The sequence below is a fragment of the Protomyctophum parallelum genome (genome assembly GCF_964188405.1).
Source record: "Protomyctophum parallelum genome assembly, chromosome: 17".
Classification (NCBI taxonomy): Eukaryota; Metazoa; Chordata; class Actinopteri; order Myctophiformes; family Myctophidae; genus Protomyctophum; species Protomyctophum parallelum.
Window position 1 is genome coordinate 20,701,463 of NC_139719.1, and position 16,316 is coordinate 20,717,778.

Here is a 16,316-nt window from a genome sequence, read left to right on the forward strand (position 1 = left end):
TTCTGGGGGGCCCCCTCACTGGAACAACATATTTTCAGATGGGGTCGGCGGCCAAATACATATATTTTTGACCTGAAACTGCTTGAGAACCACTGACATAGAAACATGAGGTTTTTCAGATAACCATCAGCATTTAGAAGGCATTTGTAGAATGGGTCTAAATGGGTTAACGGACGGACAGACGGAGGAGCCAGGGCTCGCTGAAAGAATGTCAAGTGTCCAATCACAGGCTATTAGTGAATCATACTGGGTGGATATGGAACGGGTGTTCTTGACCAACCCTCCCCCAATCTTTATATGGCTTTTCTTCCGCTTAGGAAAAAAGAAAAGAAAAGAAAAGAAATAAGTAGATGACGTATAATAGGGCTTAAGTGTTTAAGTGACTGAAGTAGTAACTGAAATTGTTTTATAGTCAAGCATGGGAATGCATTTGTGCATGTTTATTGAGACTGAGATGTCTACATGACTTCAAAGTGTTGTTTGAATTACGCAATAACCATCATGAAAATCTTTCCCCTGAGATACAGTATATGCCACACATATTTAAAAAATAAATAAATACAACTATTACTATCGAGAATTGAAACAAGTAAACGCACTCTGGAAAGTAACCAATACTAAATTGAATTGAACTAAAATGACAATAAATAAATACAAATACAATTTAATGAGAAATAACTCTGAAGGAGACATGAAGTGAGGCACCTTAGCTCAGCCCTCAGGTCCAATGTGTTATAAGAACACAAAAAGGGACAGCAGTGGAAACTGAATGTTCCCCGATCAAAGGCCTGGTTCCTCCAGGCTCTCTGTGTGTGTGTGTGTGTGTGTGTGTGTGTGTGTGTGTGTGTGTGTGTGTGTGTGTCTGAGCAAGACAGACACTGAAGCCCTATTTCTGCTCCTAATGGGCAGGTTGGAGCCTTGGCATGGTTTTCTCTGCCATTGGTCGCCTGGTCGGTGAATGTAATGAACATTGGAAATAAAAAGGGGGGAAAGGCGCTATAGGCAGCGATAATATAATTCAAAGAATCAAGCAGAGACTTGCGAACTTCATTCCAATCCAGTTTTGGAATGACAATCAGGCCAATTCATTTAGTGTCATGTCACACATACCGTTTATGTGCATTCACTGTGGAATGGAATTGTGAGACACATCCCCCTCGGTACCCCAGTTCTCTGAGACACATCCCCCTCGGTACCCCAGTTCTCTGAGACACATCCTCCTCGGTACCCCAGTTCTCTGAGACACATCCCCCTCGGTACCCCAGTTCTCTGAAACACATCCCCCTCGGTACCCCAGTTCTCTGAGACACATCCCCCTCGGTACCCCAGTTCTCTGAGACACATCCCCCTCGGTACCCCAGTTCTCTGAGACACATCCCCCTCGGTACCCCAGTTCTCTGAGACACATCCCCCTCGGTACCCCAGTTCTCTGAGACACATCCCCCTCGGTACCCCAGTTCTCTCGCCTCTCCAAATACCATTCATGTTTGGGCTTCTTTTTTTAACAACTTGGGGAATGTCTTCACTTTGTTGTAGGGTTTAACTTTAAAACACCCACAGAGAAAAGTGTACCCTCAATGCATATAAAATGCCACTCCCTATCTCACTACTCATATCCTGTCCGATATGACTCTTACCTTGTTGTTCCGATAGCGTGCGCGTATGTGTGGTGTGTGTGCTATTGCTCACACACACACACACACACACACACACACACACACACACACACACACACACACACACACACACACACACACACACACACACACACACACACACACACACACACACACACACACACACACACACACACACACACACACACACACACACACACACACACACACACACACACAGTTGGCACAGGGTTGATCATGACTCAAAGCCAATACGAGGTTTTATCTTCACAACCTGACCGTGAATCCGACAAACAAAGAGGCTATTATAACTCCATATTGTATTGTGTCTGAGTTACTGATTAATGGGGCACCAACACCCAATTGCCACAGACTTTTTGACTTGACGAGGCATTAAAAACTAATCTGAATCTATCTTGAATTCTAGTGTACTTTATTATGCAGGTGGTGTGTGTGTACATCGGGAACAGAGATGTCTGATTCAGCATGTGCTGGTGGCATTGCTTACGTGCGTGTTATGACTGAGTGAGACAGTATACTGTACACTCACCAACTAGCTCGTTCGGATCTCTCCTTTCTGCTTCAGTGACCTCCTGTAAAAGAAAAAGAAAGGGAGAGAGACAAAGAAAGAGGGGAGGGGGGTACATGAGTACATGAGTCTCCCGCAACCATCTCTGCTAAATGTTGGACTAGAGACTCCAGCACAAGGACAGTCCTGGAAAAGAAGGTGTATTTTTTTCTTCTTCTTCAAAGACAGACATGTCATGTCGCTTGTTAGAGAGCAATTACGGAAATAACTTTCTTAAATAGGTTGCTGAAAGCACACACAGCATGTGGCATTGTTGCGAATTAAGAGAGCAAGCCGAGCCGTGTGAGAAGAGACGTGCAGCTGAAAACAACAACTCTTTGAAAGCAATGTGCCTCGCAACCATGAAACACAAAGTGCAAATGCAGCAGAAGAACACAGAGTGGATGTTGATAGGGACACGGGAGAGTTATTTATTTGTTAGAATAACACGAATGGGAAAGAAAATGGGATGGTAAATAAGAAGTCCTCGCCTGGGCTGTCTTAAGTGAAAGGCCACTCAAATATAGCCCCCCCCCCCCCTCCCTCCCCCCGCTTCGCCAGCGCTGTGAACACAACACACACTCATCAGGAGAGGAACAGTGGTCCTATTCACTGGCATGGCATCAGACACACATACAGTCACCTAGCAACTGCATGGGCACATCAAAGAATGTGTCTTCAAGCTGGGCGATCCATGTCAGAAGGATGGGAAGAGGGTGGGAGGCACAAGGACATGCAAATCTGGAAGCAGGAATATAGAACCAGAGATCCCAACAATAAAACTATAATGGCAGCCACTGCCTGAAGCAGAACTGATGAATAGATCACCAAATTAACCACTATTATCTCCTATTACTTGACCATAAGTTGACCAGAGAAAACAGCCGCTCTACAAGCTCACAATGATTTGTATAGCTTAGAACAACATAACACTGTACACAGTAGAGGCCCAGCTGATGCAATGGGATATTCGTGCAAAGCAAGTGCAACCAAAAACCAAATGCATGACGAATGCTTGGTGGCATTCAGATTCAAGCCAATGTCCACAATAAAGCTACACCGATTATTCAATAAAACAATATAGTTACGTGATTCAATACATTCTAATCCTCCATTACATTAACCACTTTTATACCTGACTGGTATAAAAAAAAACCTTGGGAGAGCCAACAGTAAATCATATTTTGTGGCAAAATTAAGTCTTCTATCAAATGCACTAAGCATTCAACCTAGCCCAAACATTTAGACTCTCGTAGAGGTTTTTTCGATTCTGAATCTCTCTCGGAATCTCCATTGTAAATGCGCAACAGAACATTGGCCGCGCCCCTAGCGGCCTGGGTTCTGTTGCGCATTTACAATGGGTGAAAACCAAGATGGCCGCCAGATTCCGAGACAGAGTATGGACATAAATACCTTTTTTATTGAAAACTACGGCCGTACGGAGTTTAATTGTTTGCCGAACACACACCGGACAAGTGGGGCAAAAAATAAAGCAGCTTAGATTTTGCATTTGTACGAGGTAAGAGTGATTTTGAGGCACAAACGTTCGCCCTGGACAAGCATTTCTGGTAGATCCGTTTAGACTCTCGTAGAGAGATTCGTCAGAATCGAGAAAAAAAAACCTTGAGTCTAAATGTTTGGGCTACATTCAACCAATGGATTGGGTCCAAGTATCAGAGTGTAATGGTTATGGGTGCAATGGTAAATCAAACTCAATTCTATTAAAATAATCCATTTTCAAAAGTCACACAAATAAGAGATCTAAAAGTTTGTAGGTCGACACATTTTGCACCTTGTCTGACCAAAAACGCCTTCTAAATAATGAAGTTTTCCCCACAAATGTTATGTTGCTATATACTGTAGTAGTGTACAAAGCAACAAGAACCCCGAAAGGGGTTCCCGTTCCCGTCCTGAACGGGTAAAACACCAAAAGGGGTATATCTCTTCAACATGTCCATAACTGCTCCAGCTGCACTGGACACGCTGAATTCATTCAGTTTTATTTCAGGATACAAACGTAAGAGATTTCAACAACCTGTTCAAGGCCAATTTTGAGCCATGCCTACTTACAGTACGTATGCGACAGGACTTTGAGCGATGGATTTTATTTGGAATTAAAAAAAAAGACCCTAGTCTCCGTAAGCATTTCTTTTTCACAAAAATCTAAACCATTATAGCCTTACCAAATTTCTGATTCTACAATCGGGCTGCTAATCTCAGTATGCTACAACTCTAATGTCTAATATAATATAACAGTTAAGTCGTCTCTACAAATTTGGAATTCGTTTAAACGACACTTTAACCTACAGACCTTCTCCACCCTGTCCAAACTAATAGAAAACCATGTGTTTCCTTTCCTCCCTCCAGATGGGGCATTTGCTTTATGGGCCAATCTGGGAATCAAACAATTCAAAGATTTATATATTAACAACGTTTTCGGCTCATTCCAAGAACTTTCAAATCTGTTTGATCTCCCCAGACATTTATTTCGCTACCTACAAATCCGGAGTTTTGTGCGTAACAGGTTTCTCCAATTTCCTAACGAACCCGCAAAAAGCCCCTTAGATAACTTTCTGGTTCAGGCACCGGTGAGAAAAGGTAGAATTTCATATTTTTATAATTTAATTCAGTCTCTATCCTCTGTATCTGCGAATAGTGTAAAGGAGCTCTGGGTGGAGGACTTGAAGATGGAAATCTCTGATGATCTTTGGCAAGATATGATATCGTGTTCACACTTGGCAAGATAAAAGATATCGTGTTCACACTTCAAAGGCTTGCGCTAGACATAGACTACTCCAGTGTAAAGTTGTCCATTGGACCCACTGGACGAAAGCTAAGCAGTCAAGGATATGTACGACAACATTGATCCCACCTGTGTAAAATGCCATCAGCCACCCGGTAACACACACATGTTTTGGTCATGTTCATCTCTGAGCACATTTTGGACTGAAATCTTTGAGACACTTACAGTATTAACTGGAACACTTATAGTGCCCAACACCATTTCAGCGCCGTTTGGCAATTCTCAACTGCCACCGTCTAGATCTCGAGCAGACCTTATAGCCTTTGTAACACTATTGGCAAGAAGCCTTGAGATGGAAATCATCCACCCCGCACTCCCATACACAATGGACGAGAGATATTTTTAAGAATTTGCAGCTTGAAAGGATTATATACATAATGAGGGGCTCTGTCATGAACTTCCACGTAGTATGGGACCCTTTCTTTGCCTATGCAGAGGGAATCACTTTCCCAGTCATCCCTGAATGACTCCACTTCCTCTTTTTTCTATTTTTATTATCTTTTTGTACTACGGACCCAAGTGCTATTATAAACTATAGTGGTGAAGAAGCTATGGTGTGACCAAAATGGTCCCCTCTCCCACGTGTTATGTTATGTTACGTTATGTTATGTTGAAGAAAAACCCAATAAAAAAGAATTGTAAAAAAAAAAGAAGACTAATCAATTTACTTGATTTTAAGTTGACTATAATAAATATATACATTAAACAATGTACAATGTAATGTGCTCCTCGAATATATTTAAAAAAAGTAATCAATAGAATAATTGCTAAGAAGAATCGATAGTTGGAGCCTCAGTAATCATTATTAATCACATGATAAAGCACATCACATCACATGCAGCATAGATTGGTTCAACCTGTGCAGAAAACGACACATTACCTACAATTAACTTGAATTTGGTTCGGCGTACTGACACATACAGTAATATACTGTATCTAGGATTAGGGCTTTAAGCAACTAGTCGACTATTCAACTAGTGGACTAGTAAATCCACTAGTCGACCATGTTGGTACTAGTTGACTAGTTGATACGGTTTTCTTTCTCTCCCCGTTTTTGTAGGCCTCAAGATCAGCTAGATTACAGTTATAGTCACCAATGTACACAGTTTTTAAATGTAGCCTACAACAAAAAATTTATGTTGTTTTTTACATAATAGGTAGGCCTAGTTAAACAACTAGTAGACTAGTCGACTAGTTAACTAGGAAACTAGTCAACTAGTAAAAATCACTAGAAGTGAAAGCCCTAGCTAGGATATGACGTGCATATAATAGACGGAGGACATTCTGAGTGGAGTTCTGCCAATACATAGTTACCAGTAAAAAAAGAAGAAGCCCGCAAGTGACAACATTCCTCCTTCTAACTGTTCACTAATGAATGCTTTCTGGAACAAACTGGGTCTGTCAACACTAGGCAAAAACAAACGTCGTGTCCCGACTCCCTACACTGCTGCAGATAGAACATAAATGCCTGCCAAGTTATTAGGGCTGCGTAACTAAAAGAACAGCCAGTCTCATCACGATGCAGATGTTTGGTTGCATTGATGTAATGTGACTGAATAATATTCAGTCATTTCAGTCACATGACCTATTACTGACAACAAGTCAGTACAGTATCCAAATACCAGTATCCAATAACTATAATAATATAGAGTTCTATTAGCAATAGCCAATAGTGCTGCAGCTATCAATATGGCTTATTGTTGAACAACTAAACATCTTCTACATCTAGAATGAGACATGCTAAAAATAAAACATTATATCTCACTCAAAAATCGATTACTCGGCAAACAATATTTTCCATCCGTGATAGAGCACACATCCTCACTACTGTATTGTTTCTTTGTTTTTAGAAGTGACCCACCCTCACCTTAGTGACCCATGCCAATCAGTACAGCAGGAAGCTGGCATGATCTCCATGTAACAGCCTTCCAACTCAAACACTCAAACACTAATGGTGGGGTTATTATTGTATTCACAATTCCCAACTATGTGTTTTGACTTTTGAGCCAAGATAGGTATGTTGAGTAAAACACACAATTTACTCAGATTTATGAAAGTCTTGCCCTCGCCTCACCACGGCAAGAATAACCATCTTAAAGAAAATACCAAGAGCAAAAGCAGCAACTGACCAGCCAGGCATTACCTGCAAGCTACCAAACCGGCCTGCAAACTGCCAGTTTGCAGATTCAAAAGACCACAGCACCCTCTAGTGAGCCAACATGCTTTCCTCGCTCTTCTGCAATTTGGTTAGTCAAGTGACAAATTAATCCTACACAAACAGCAGTGGCGAATTCCTTTTTCCCACCCCGAGTCAAAACCGTCCCACAGCAGTGGGGGGTTTCAAATACCTTAACATCATCTGCGGGTCTCCCCTCGTCAGATTCTTCCATGTCCTATAAAAACAAAAATGCAGAGAGATAATTCAGAGATTAACACTGTAGGTAGTACTAAAATGAGATGAGATCAGGAGGGGGGGGGGGGGGGGGGGACCACACAGCATTACAGGCCCAACATCCAGAAGCCTAATACTGTATTTCTCGCACCACATCCAAGACTCTCACACGACAACTTCGACAAGCAGCGCTCAACATGAAGGATGTATACAGTCATCCCGGGGGGACAATAAAAACAGCGCCTGACCTGACGGTGTCTGGGGCAGTAGACAAACGCATCATTACATTTATGCACAATGGAAGTATATCATTTTAACAAAGGTAAGGCGGCACCGACAAGCTCCACGCTACGTCACATGAGCGCACTTGCACACAAAATAAATCAAAGAGACCCACACGGAGGCAAGAAAATCTCACCGTCATCAAAATGCTTGCATGAAAAACTGTGCGTACTTTACTGTGCACACACAGTACACAGACAGAAATATGCAGCACCAGGCCCATTCTTTTCATCATCATAACCTATGAATCTGCACGTTTTTCTGCACAAGCTTGATTTCCACTGGTTTGCCATGATATGAATGGACATGTAGTAGATGATAACCCTAAACAAGCACTTTGTCCTTTTTTCCAAACTTGACTACGGTAGCAGTGGTCTCAAAAACATAAGGGAAACTTTGACAGAAAAAGCCTCGCTCACCGTATAGAAACTAGAAGTAAAACTCCTTAGACTGAGACTTAGAAAATATTTTTTCCTTTATTTTATCATGCTCATAAAGTGCTCTGTGCTCAAAGTGAAATTAGAAAGCTTTTTAATTGCACTTTGAGCACAGAGAACTTTATGAGCATGATAAAATTAACCCATTCTGACCTGAGATCAGATTCATACGAGGTTTCCGCCGGACACACACTGGTCTGATGAACCCATTCTGACCTGAGATCAGATTCTAAAAATGTCAGTCGTTTTTTTAGATTTTTCAAAAATAGCAGATCTACAAGCTCGTATCGCGCCACTCGGTGGCGCGATATGAGCTTGTAGATCTGCTATTTTTCAATAGCTAAAGCATAACATGATGCTGACACCAAAATGGGTGCCCGGTCAGAATGGGTTAAGGAAAAAATATTTTCTAAGTCTCAGTCTAAGGAGTTTTTAACCGTAAACATCAGTAATATATCCATTAAATTTGTGCTTATACTATGAGATATGTTCAAAGTATAAGAAACACGTTTGCATTTGCATTGCATGAATTGCATGGATTTATTTATCAAACATCAAAATAAAGACCAAAAATAAGTCAACTAGGGGTTTAACAATTGAATTAATTCAACTAATCGATTATAAAAAAAAATCAATAATCGATTTAAATAAAACTAAACTAGAATTCAAGACAGTTGCAGGACCAAAAACTTAACTTTTGAGCCCTGATGGCAAAGACAATACGAGCATGTACATTGGCTATTTTCGGCTAAGAGATCTGGAGCCCTATCTCGTGCTAAACTAATTTAAATAGTTCAAAGAGCCCATCTACAAGCTCGCCACGATGTACGATGCTATTGCTTGTCGATGTAAATCTGCTATTTTCACCATTATACAATGTTTTTGAAAATTAAAAAAGTTTAGACATAGGGGGTACTGTGAGGCACAAGATAGGGCCCCTGGTGTAGAGAGAAAAGAGGAGGGGAACAAGTATGTGGGAACCTTTTCACACAAGGAAATGCCAAGGGTATGCACGTGACATCATCGATTCGTCGTACCTGGAAGTCATGCGGGAACGCCCACTGAGTGGCAAAAAACTACTTTCTGGCCTTGACGGCTCATTCATCCAAACAGAAAAGTCCTGTCTGATTGCATTAAACAATGTTAAACTCACCAACATTGCTGTACGAAAAGCTTGAATTATCCTCTTTCTATCCGCAACGTTTTTGTTGTTGTTTGTTTTTGTAAAAATCCACCATAGAAACGTTATGAGCTACTTTCTGTCAAGAAATGTGTCAGAGTTTGGAAGTGCTTGTTTTCAATAACACAACATTTTGCTGCGCCCTGCATTATGTGACAATTAGAAATAGGTGGTACGCAGGACGGTTGAGTGATTTCCAACAAGCGCTTCCAAACTCCAACACTCCATGCTGCTCAGGCTTCGTACACACATATCAGACGAACATGCTCTGTGCTGTCCGTGTTTGATGGCCGCCTCAATGCTTTTCCAATGGAAGTCACGTGGTTTGACCAAACAGTTGTGTGTGATGGGGGGAGGGGTGGGGGGGGAATCAAACACAAGTGTCTTCCATTGGAAAAGCATTGGGGTGGCCATGAAACACAGGCAGAGCACAGCACAGTTGTTCTTTATGTGTATACGAAGCCTCAAAGTTTTGCCACAGTCTAGATGAGGGGGGGCGTGTCCTGAAGGGAAAATCATGCATGTGCATAGTATTTTAAACAGACTTATAGCTTGTTACGTAGACAGCATTAGAATTGCATTTTATGTAGTCATAGCACTTTATAGTACACATGTATAATATATAATATAGTATAGTATGTATAGTTTACATAGATACTCCACTGTTATGTTCTTAGTTTATACATTATTCATGATAACTACTTTTTATATATGTGATGTATGCCATGTTTTTGTTATTGCTTAATGTAAATCGCTCTGGATTAAGAGCGTCTGCTAAATGCCTAAATTGTAAATTGATCACCATGTCTGTTTAGAGGTGAAGTCATTAAGAGAATGTGAAACTTATTTAGGCAGTTGTTGATTATATATTCTACACATGAATATCTTAGTCAACAGTTGTGTCGTTGCCTAGGGAAATCTGATGCTTTCATTCCAAGTCCACCTGCATAGAAATGTTAAAATAATTATACAAGGTCGAGAGTGGGAAGATAGACTGAAATAAAATGGTGAGCGACACTAGCTCCTTTTCCGACATAACAAACACCAACATGGAACATTGCCAGAACATTCCCAGTGGATGCCAGTGGGAAAGGATTCTGTATAAATTGGCATAATCACAATTTCATATTGACATTAGTGCTGCACAATTCATCGAAGAAAGATCGAGATCTAGATTCAGAAACTTATGCAATCTCATTTATAAATTTGAGCGAGATTCGTGCAGCACTAGTTGGCTGTAAAATTCATTTTAAGGCTCATACATAGTCTGGATTTAGGTGGTTAGGTGACCACCGAACTACAACATGACGTCACGAGTCGCGGTGAAGAGCAAACCACCGCCACCGCTCCAGCCCTTCTCTGTTTTTACTCACCACCGCTCAACGTTATTTCAGCTCCGGTGGTCAGCTCACCACCGGAGCGGTGGTCACCTCACCACCGGAAATCCAGACTATGAATAGGCCTTAAGTCAAGCACTTGATGTTGTCTGTTTAAAGCCATAGTAGTTGGTTCCAGGTGCCACATTTCGAATGTAGTAATGTAATGTTCACCAACTACAGACAATGAATATTTTCATGGAAAAAACAAGAATCGAGTGAGAATCTTGATCTCAATTCTTGTGGAGGAAAAATCGACATTCACATTCGAGAAAGAATCGTGCAGCACTTATTGACATAATGTCAAAAGAATTGCAGTAACTTTTTGTCCTGGCTTTGCACCCAACAACACATCTGTAGTGAAAGCTCAACAGATAATGCCAGATGTGTAAGTTTAACAATTGTATCTTCTTCTCAGCAAGTATCATGACTCATGAGTGACAAAAACAAGCGCACCGAGAAATGAAAAGTCAAACACTAACCGAGTTGCGGGAACTGTCTCTACTGTCGTCATCTCCAGATCGCCTATCATCGGGATCGGCCAGCAGGGTCCCGTCTTCATCACCATAACTTGACGAGACTAGGCCCCCTCCACGGTCCTCTTCTTGGGAACAGAATGAGCAGATTAATGAGTTAGACGTTATCGCAGTGAATGGAGAATCTTAACGCCAACTCCTGGACAAACACAATGTGTGATTTAATTCTGACAAGCCAATGCAGACCAACGTTAAACAATGAGAGTGCGTGCGTGTCCCATCTCTCTCCCCCAATTCCTGTCTATAATATACTATACACTACTAATAAAATGCAGGAAAAAGTCAACGATTATAAAAACCAGTATTTTAGTCAGTATTGGCAGCTTTTTCTTATACTCTAATCTAGAGCCATGACAAGGCTGGTGGACTGCACTGGACTAATCTCCCGACAATAATGATTTTGGAGCGTTTTTTTATTTATTTAAGAAAGGCTAAAGTAAAAGGGAGTTTTTCTACAGGCACAAACATATTTTATCAAAAGCATTTGCATTGGAATATTAGTAGAGATAGTCACAGGAAGAACTTGCAATCCTCTTGTCGTTTTAAATGGCCAGATGTGCACCAATGTTGTCAAGTCCGATTATTATTAGTGACTTTGTGCTTGTTTGTTCTGCAAAGTTGTTTGCAAATATTGGGAGTTGCATTTCTTTTTTGCCTTATTTCTATTGCAGTTGCTTATTTGGGCTTGCTTCAGTTGAACCACTTTAACCCATCAGCTATTCAGCTATTTCAATTTGGAAATAGCTGAATGGATCTACAAGCCGATGTGAACTACAAGCTCGCAGCGCGTCGCTTGTAGATCTGGTATGTCTTGAAGGAAATGCGAAAAATCTGGAACATTTAAAAATACACAAATCTATTAAGGGGATCACTGCCAATGGCACAACATATCTTCAGATGGGAATTGACATGAAAATGTCAATAAATAAAAGACAATAAAGTTTGACTGACCTTCCCTAGATGATTATTTTGGGTTTGTTTTCATAGACCTGGTTGCTTGTTTCTCTCGCAAAATTTGCCAAACACTAACCCTAAATTGGTGCACTCTGGAGTGCATCCAAATATCTGTCCAGTGCAGCATGACCGCAACTCCAGTGCAGCATGACCGCAACGCAACTAAAGATTTTAATTGGCTTCACCACTGCACCTTTAGCAACGTTAGCCTTGGATCAAGACTACCATAGATGTATTGTATCGAGTCTGACTAATCAAAATACATCTAGGAGGGTCTTGATCAAAGGCTAGGTGAACCTATGCTGGTGAAAAAAATTAGGCACACCAATGCAACCAACTAAAAGTTGATTCGTAAGGTCGCCATTCTCTGCAATAACCACCGTAAGTACAATAAAAAATTGTTAAATCTGATAAATACACATGCACAACTCATGAACCCAACCCAAGTACTACTAAACTTGTCTACCAAAAATACTTCTTTAATGTCAACGAAGTCTACACTCGATCACAACACCAGAGGGGAGTTCAACAAAGGACCCAGATTCGGCTCAAACAAGGGATTAAATTAATTTAGCTCCTATGCCACTAAAATGTGTAACGCCCTACCAACAGCCATTATTAGCCCCTCTCGGAACCCTACATAAAGCTTTTCTGAAATTTTGATGAGTTTTATGTAGGGTCCCTGTTCATGACTATATTTCCGTATGGGAATTCTGGAACGCGGATGATAAACATGCTCTCTAAGATCGAATCTGCGGCGTTTGACGTCCTTTTTTTGTTTGCGTTATTCTGAATTCGGGAACTTTAAGTACCTATACATTCCGCTGCGAATATCTCCTGTGGTGCGGAAGCCGTTAAGTATTTTTAATCTTTGTTTGACCGATTTGGTCGCTTTATTTCTTCTTGTTTGTTTACAGTTTATTGTACCGCCTCCCGGTGTGCGGTTGGCTTGTGCCGGCTACGTCCCTGCCTCTGATCTGCTCTGTCATAGCTATAGCGCCACTAGCTAGCCAGATAGGCGGTACAATGAGGTGTCAATAAACAAGGAAGGAAGAGAAGAATCAAAGCGACCAAATCGGTCAAACAAAGATTAAAAATACTTAACGGCTTCCGCGCCACAGGAGATATTCGCAGTGGCATGTATGGGTACTTATACTTCACATATTCAGAAACCCTCACATGAAAAAATGTCGTCAAAGAGCGCAGACAGGCCATAAACACGTTGTTTATGTTTCATGTATGGCTGCGTACCAGGTGGCAGGATACTGCTGCAACAGGACCCAATGGTCTGTGTCGTCAAAAAGTCAGAAACTTCAGTACCATTGGGTTATGCTTGGAGGGCTAAGCCATTATGTGAGTGAGTTCCCCCCACCCACATCTTTTTTCCCATACTGTACATGTTTTTCCCTATTTTACTTCCTTGATCATTTTCAGTTTAATTGTTATGATGAATTGAAAATGGTGAACCCTGATGAAAACAAGTCTTGTGCTTTTCATGGATTCGTCCACAAAGTAGCAGTTTTGGTATTGACTTGTGCTTTCGTCTGAAATGTAAATGTATGTAATCTACATACTGTGAAATAAATAAATAAAAATGCAATCAATCAAACCTTGTTTTCTATTCTCTTAAGTGAAATGTTAAATGTCCTTTTGTAATGCGTTTGTTTCTTATGTCTTCTTGTTTTGTGTAAAGAACAATGAAATAAGACGAACATGCCTTGTTGTGACTTGTGAGTGGTAGCAACTAGCTGGCACTGCAGTAGCTAACACGATTTGGGCGAAAAGGGAACGTTAATTTCCCCCCTGACTTCAGTTTACTTGAATTAGATGATTGCAATTCATATTGTGTACCTGGATCGTCTGTTTCGGGTTCTGAATCGGGCTCAGAATCGTCCCCATAAGCCGCTAAAGATGAGAGAAGTGCACTCCTTTTAGCACTCGCCATTTCTGTCTCTAGATCCTTACACGCGTCGCATAAACGAAACGCAACAGGGTCGCACAGTGATGGCGTCAGCGACTATGAAAGCGGACGACGCATGATGCGCTCATTTCTTGTTTGGGAAATGTAGTCTACTCTTGACTCTTGATGTTTATATTTTTCTTTCATTTGAACAATGTTTGCTACTATTAAAATAGAATAATTGTAGGGCCTAAATGGTTACAACGTCTTTATTTGTTAGGTAAGTTCTTTATTTTCTTGTTGGAGTTCAAATTGTCATTATAATGTATATGACAGTAGTAAAGCTAATAAACGGCATGTAAAATAAAAGAAATGGTGAATGACCAATATGGTCAAAAATATGAATTAAATGGGTATTTGCCTGTTATATTTATTCGTTTGCCCTTGCGGCAGTGGGATAAAATTGTAAAGGTGTTTACAGGAGGAGTCTTGTGTTTCAGCTTAAAACAAATTCTGATTGATATTAAAGAGATACATGTGAATAATACACATTACATTATTTATCATTTGATGCTGTACCAGTGTCTTTGATGCTGCTATACTAGTATACTCTCTCTCTCTCTCTCTCTCTCTCTCTCTCTCTCTCTCTCTCTCTCTCTCTCTCTCTCTCTCTCTCTCTCTCATTAGTGTGGTTGCCCGAATGGGCAACCAGACTCTTGTAACTGTGACACTTTATTATTTCACTGGAGTAGTCTTTATTTTGACGCTTTATACCTCCCACACTGTACGCTGTACGCACTTGAGCCATATGTCAAATTGACCGGAAAAATCGGGAATCGTGTGCTTGTATTTTGTTAAGAGAAATGTTGTAGGCCTATAGTTTAATTGATATGAATTTATTAGTGAATTAAATTTCCCCATTGACATGAATGGGAAAAGGCAAAAATTCACATTCAAGTATTTGTTCCTCGGAGACTGTAATCACTATAGTTACAAAACCTTTAGGGATAATTCAACATTATCCCTAGAATTATTTAACCCTAAAATTTTATCGGTCGGCCTCATGGTGGCGCTATAACAGCCCACTTTACCTTTTGGCTTATAACTCTTGAACCGTAGGTCGTAAAATAAAAAATATTTTTTCCCTGGATTCCTTGGGTCATGACGCATCTCCCCATATAGGCCACGCCCATTTCCGCCATGATAGATTTTCCGCCATTTTGAATTTTGTCCAAAACACACTTTTTGCTTTTCCTCCTACAGATGTTGTCCAAATCTCACAGAAATCGGCACACGTGATCTCTGGACCCATCCAATTAAAACTGAACTGCAGAATTTTGTGCGTATCGTTCGGCCGTAATCGTCTTCCGAAGTTAGTAGGAGGGGCCTATATCACAAAAAATGCCATAAATCACGATGCCATTCAATCACATGTCCGGGGTGGTTCAATCAACCAAGTTCTAAAAGCAATTCCATTTTCATCCATAGGGGGCGCCGCAAATGCGAGAAATGTAACCGTTTGTCGCAAAAACATGAATTTCGGGGGTTAAACCCCTCCGAATTACTTACGCATGATCTAAGGCGTGACTTGAAATTGTAATTGGCTGGCAATACTAGTGGGAGGGGCATATGTAAGCCACTGCGGCAACCACACTCTGCAATTTTTTAAAATTTGTGATGCCTTTGACAGATGTTTGTAGAAGTCGTTCAGTTATTGTTACATCATTTTGTAATTAACCTCTTAAGTCCTACATAATATATACACTTAGTCGCACAACAATGTTCAATTGTAAAAATGGCTGATCTACAAACTCACAACACAGCATTGTGAGGCTGTTTTTGAACATTTGTAAAGGATAATTTCACATGTTTCAAGTGATTAAAGGAAGGATGGCTTTGCCGGCATTTAATGTGAATCACCACCAGCCCAGGTGAAATGTATGCATAGTTCTTGTGAGGCTGGAATCTATTTTACAGTATGGCTCTAGATGCGGAACATAGAAATGTTATGTCAGATTTTCACATTCAGAACCGTGTTAATCAGACCAGTGTGTGTCCATGTGGAAACCTCGTATGAATCTGATCTCAGGTCAGAATGGGTTAATCAGACCAGTGTGTGTCCATGTGGAAACCTCGTATGAATCTGATCTCAGGTCAGAATGGGTTAAATACTACTGAAGTTTCACTTGTAAGTTTGGGTAAGAAACTGTTTTTTTTTTTTTTTTATCAGCTTGCAGAGACTTTTTGTCTA

At 40.7% G+C, this 16,316-nt stretch overlaps 1 protein-coding gene across 7 annotated transcripts in view; it reads right to left on the reverse strand.

Annotated features, from left to right (window-relative positions):
• The window catches only part of sap30bp (SAP30 binding protein), a 24,973-nt gene extending 10,833 nt beyond the window's left edge, over positions 1-14,140 (reverse strand). For 3 of the 7 annotated variants that reach the window (XM_083788279.1, XM_083788278.1, XM_083788277.1), the window contains exons 1-4: positions 14,017-14,140; positions 11,158-11,279; positions 7,357-7,401; positions 2,188-2,230 (exon numbers count right to left, since the gene is read on the reverse strand). In XM_083788279.1, the coding sequence (XP_083644405.1) occupies positions 2,188-2,230; positions 7,357-7,401; positions 11,158-11,279; positions 14,017-14,110 (304 nt within the window). In that variant the 5' untranslated portion in view covers positions 14,111-14,140. The remainder of the gene's footprint in view (positions 1-2,187; positions 2,231-7,356; positions 7,402-11,157; positions 11,280-14,016) is intronic. The other 4 variants (XM_083788281.1, XM_083788276.1, XM_083788282.1 and 1 more) reach the window with 3 other exon arrangements.
• Positions 14,141-16,316: the final 2,176 nt, after the last annotated feature.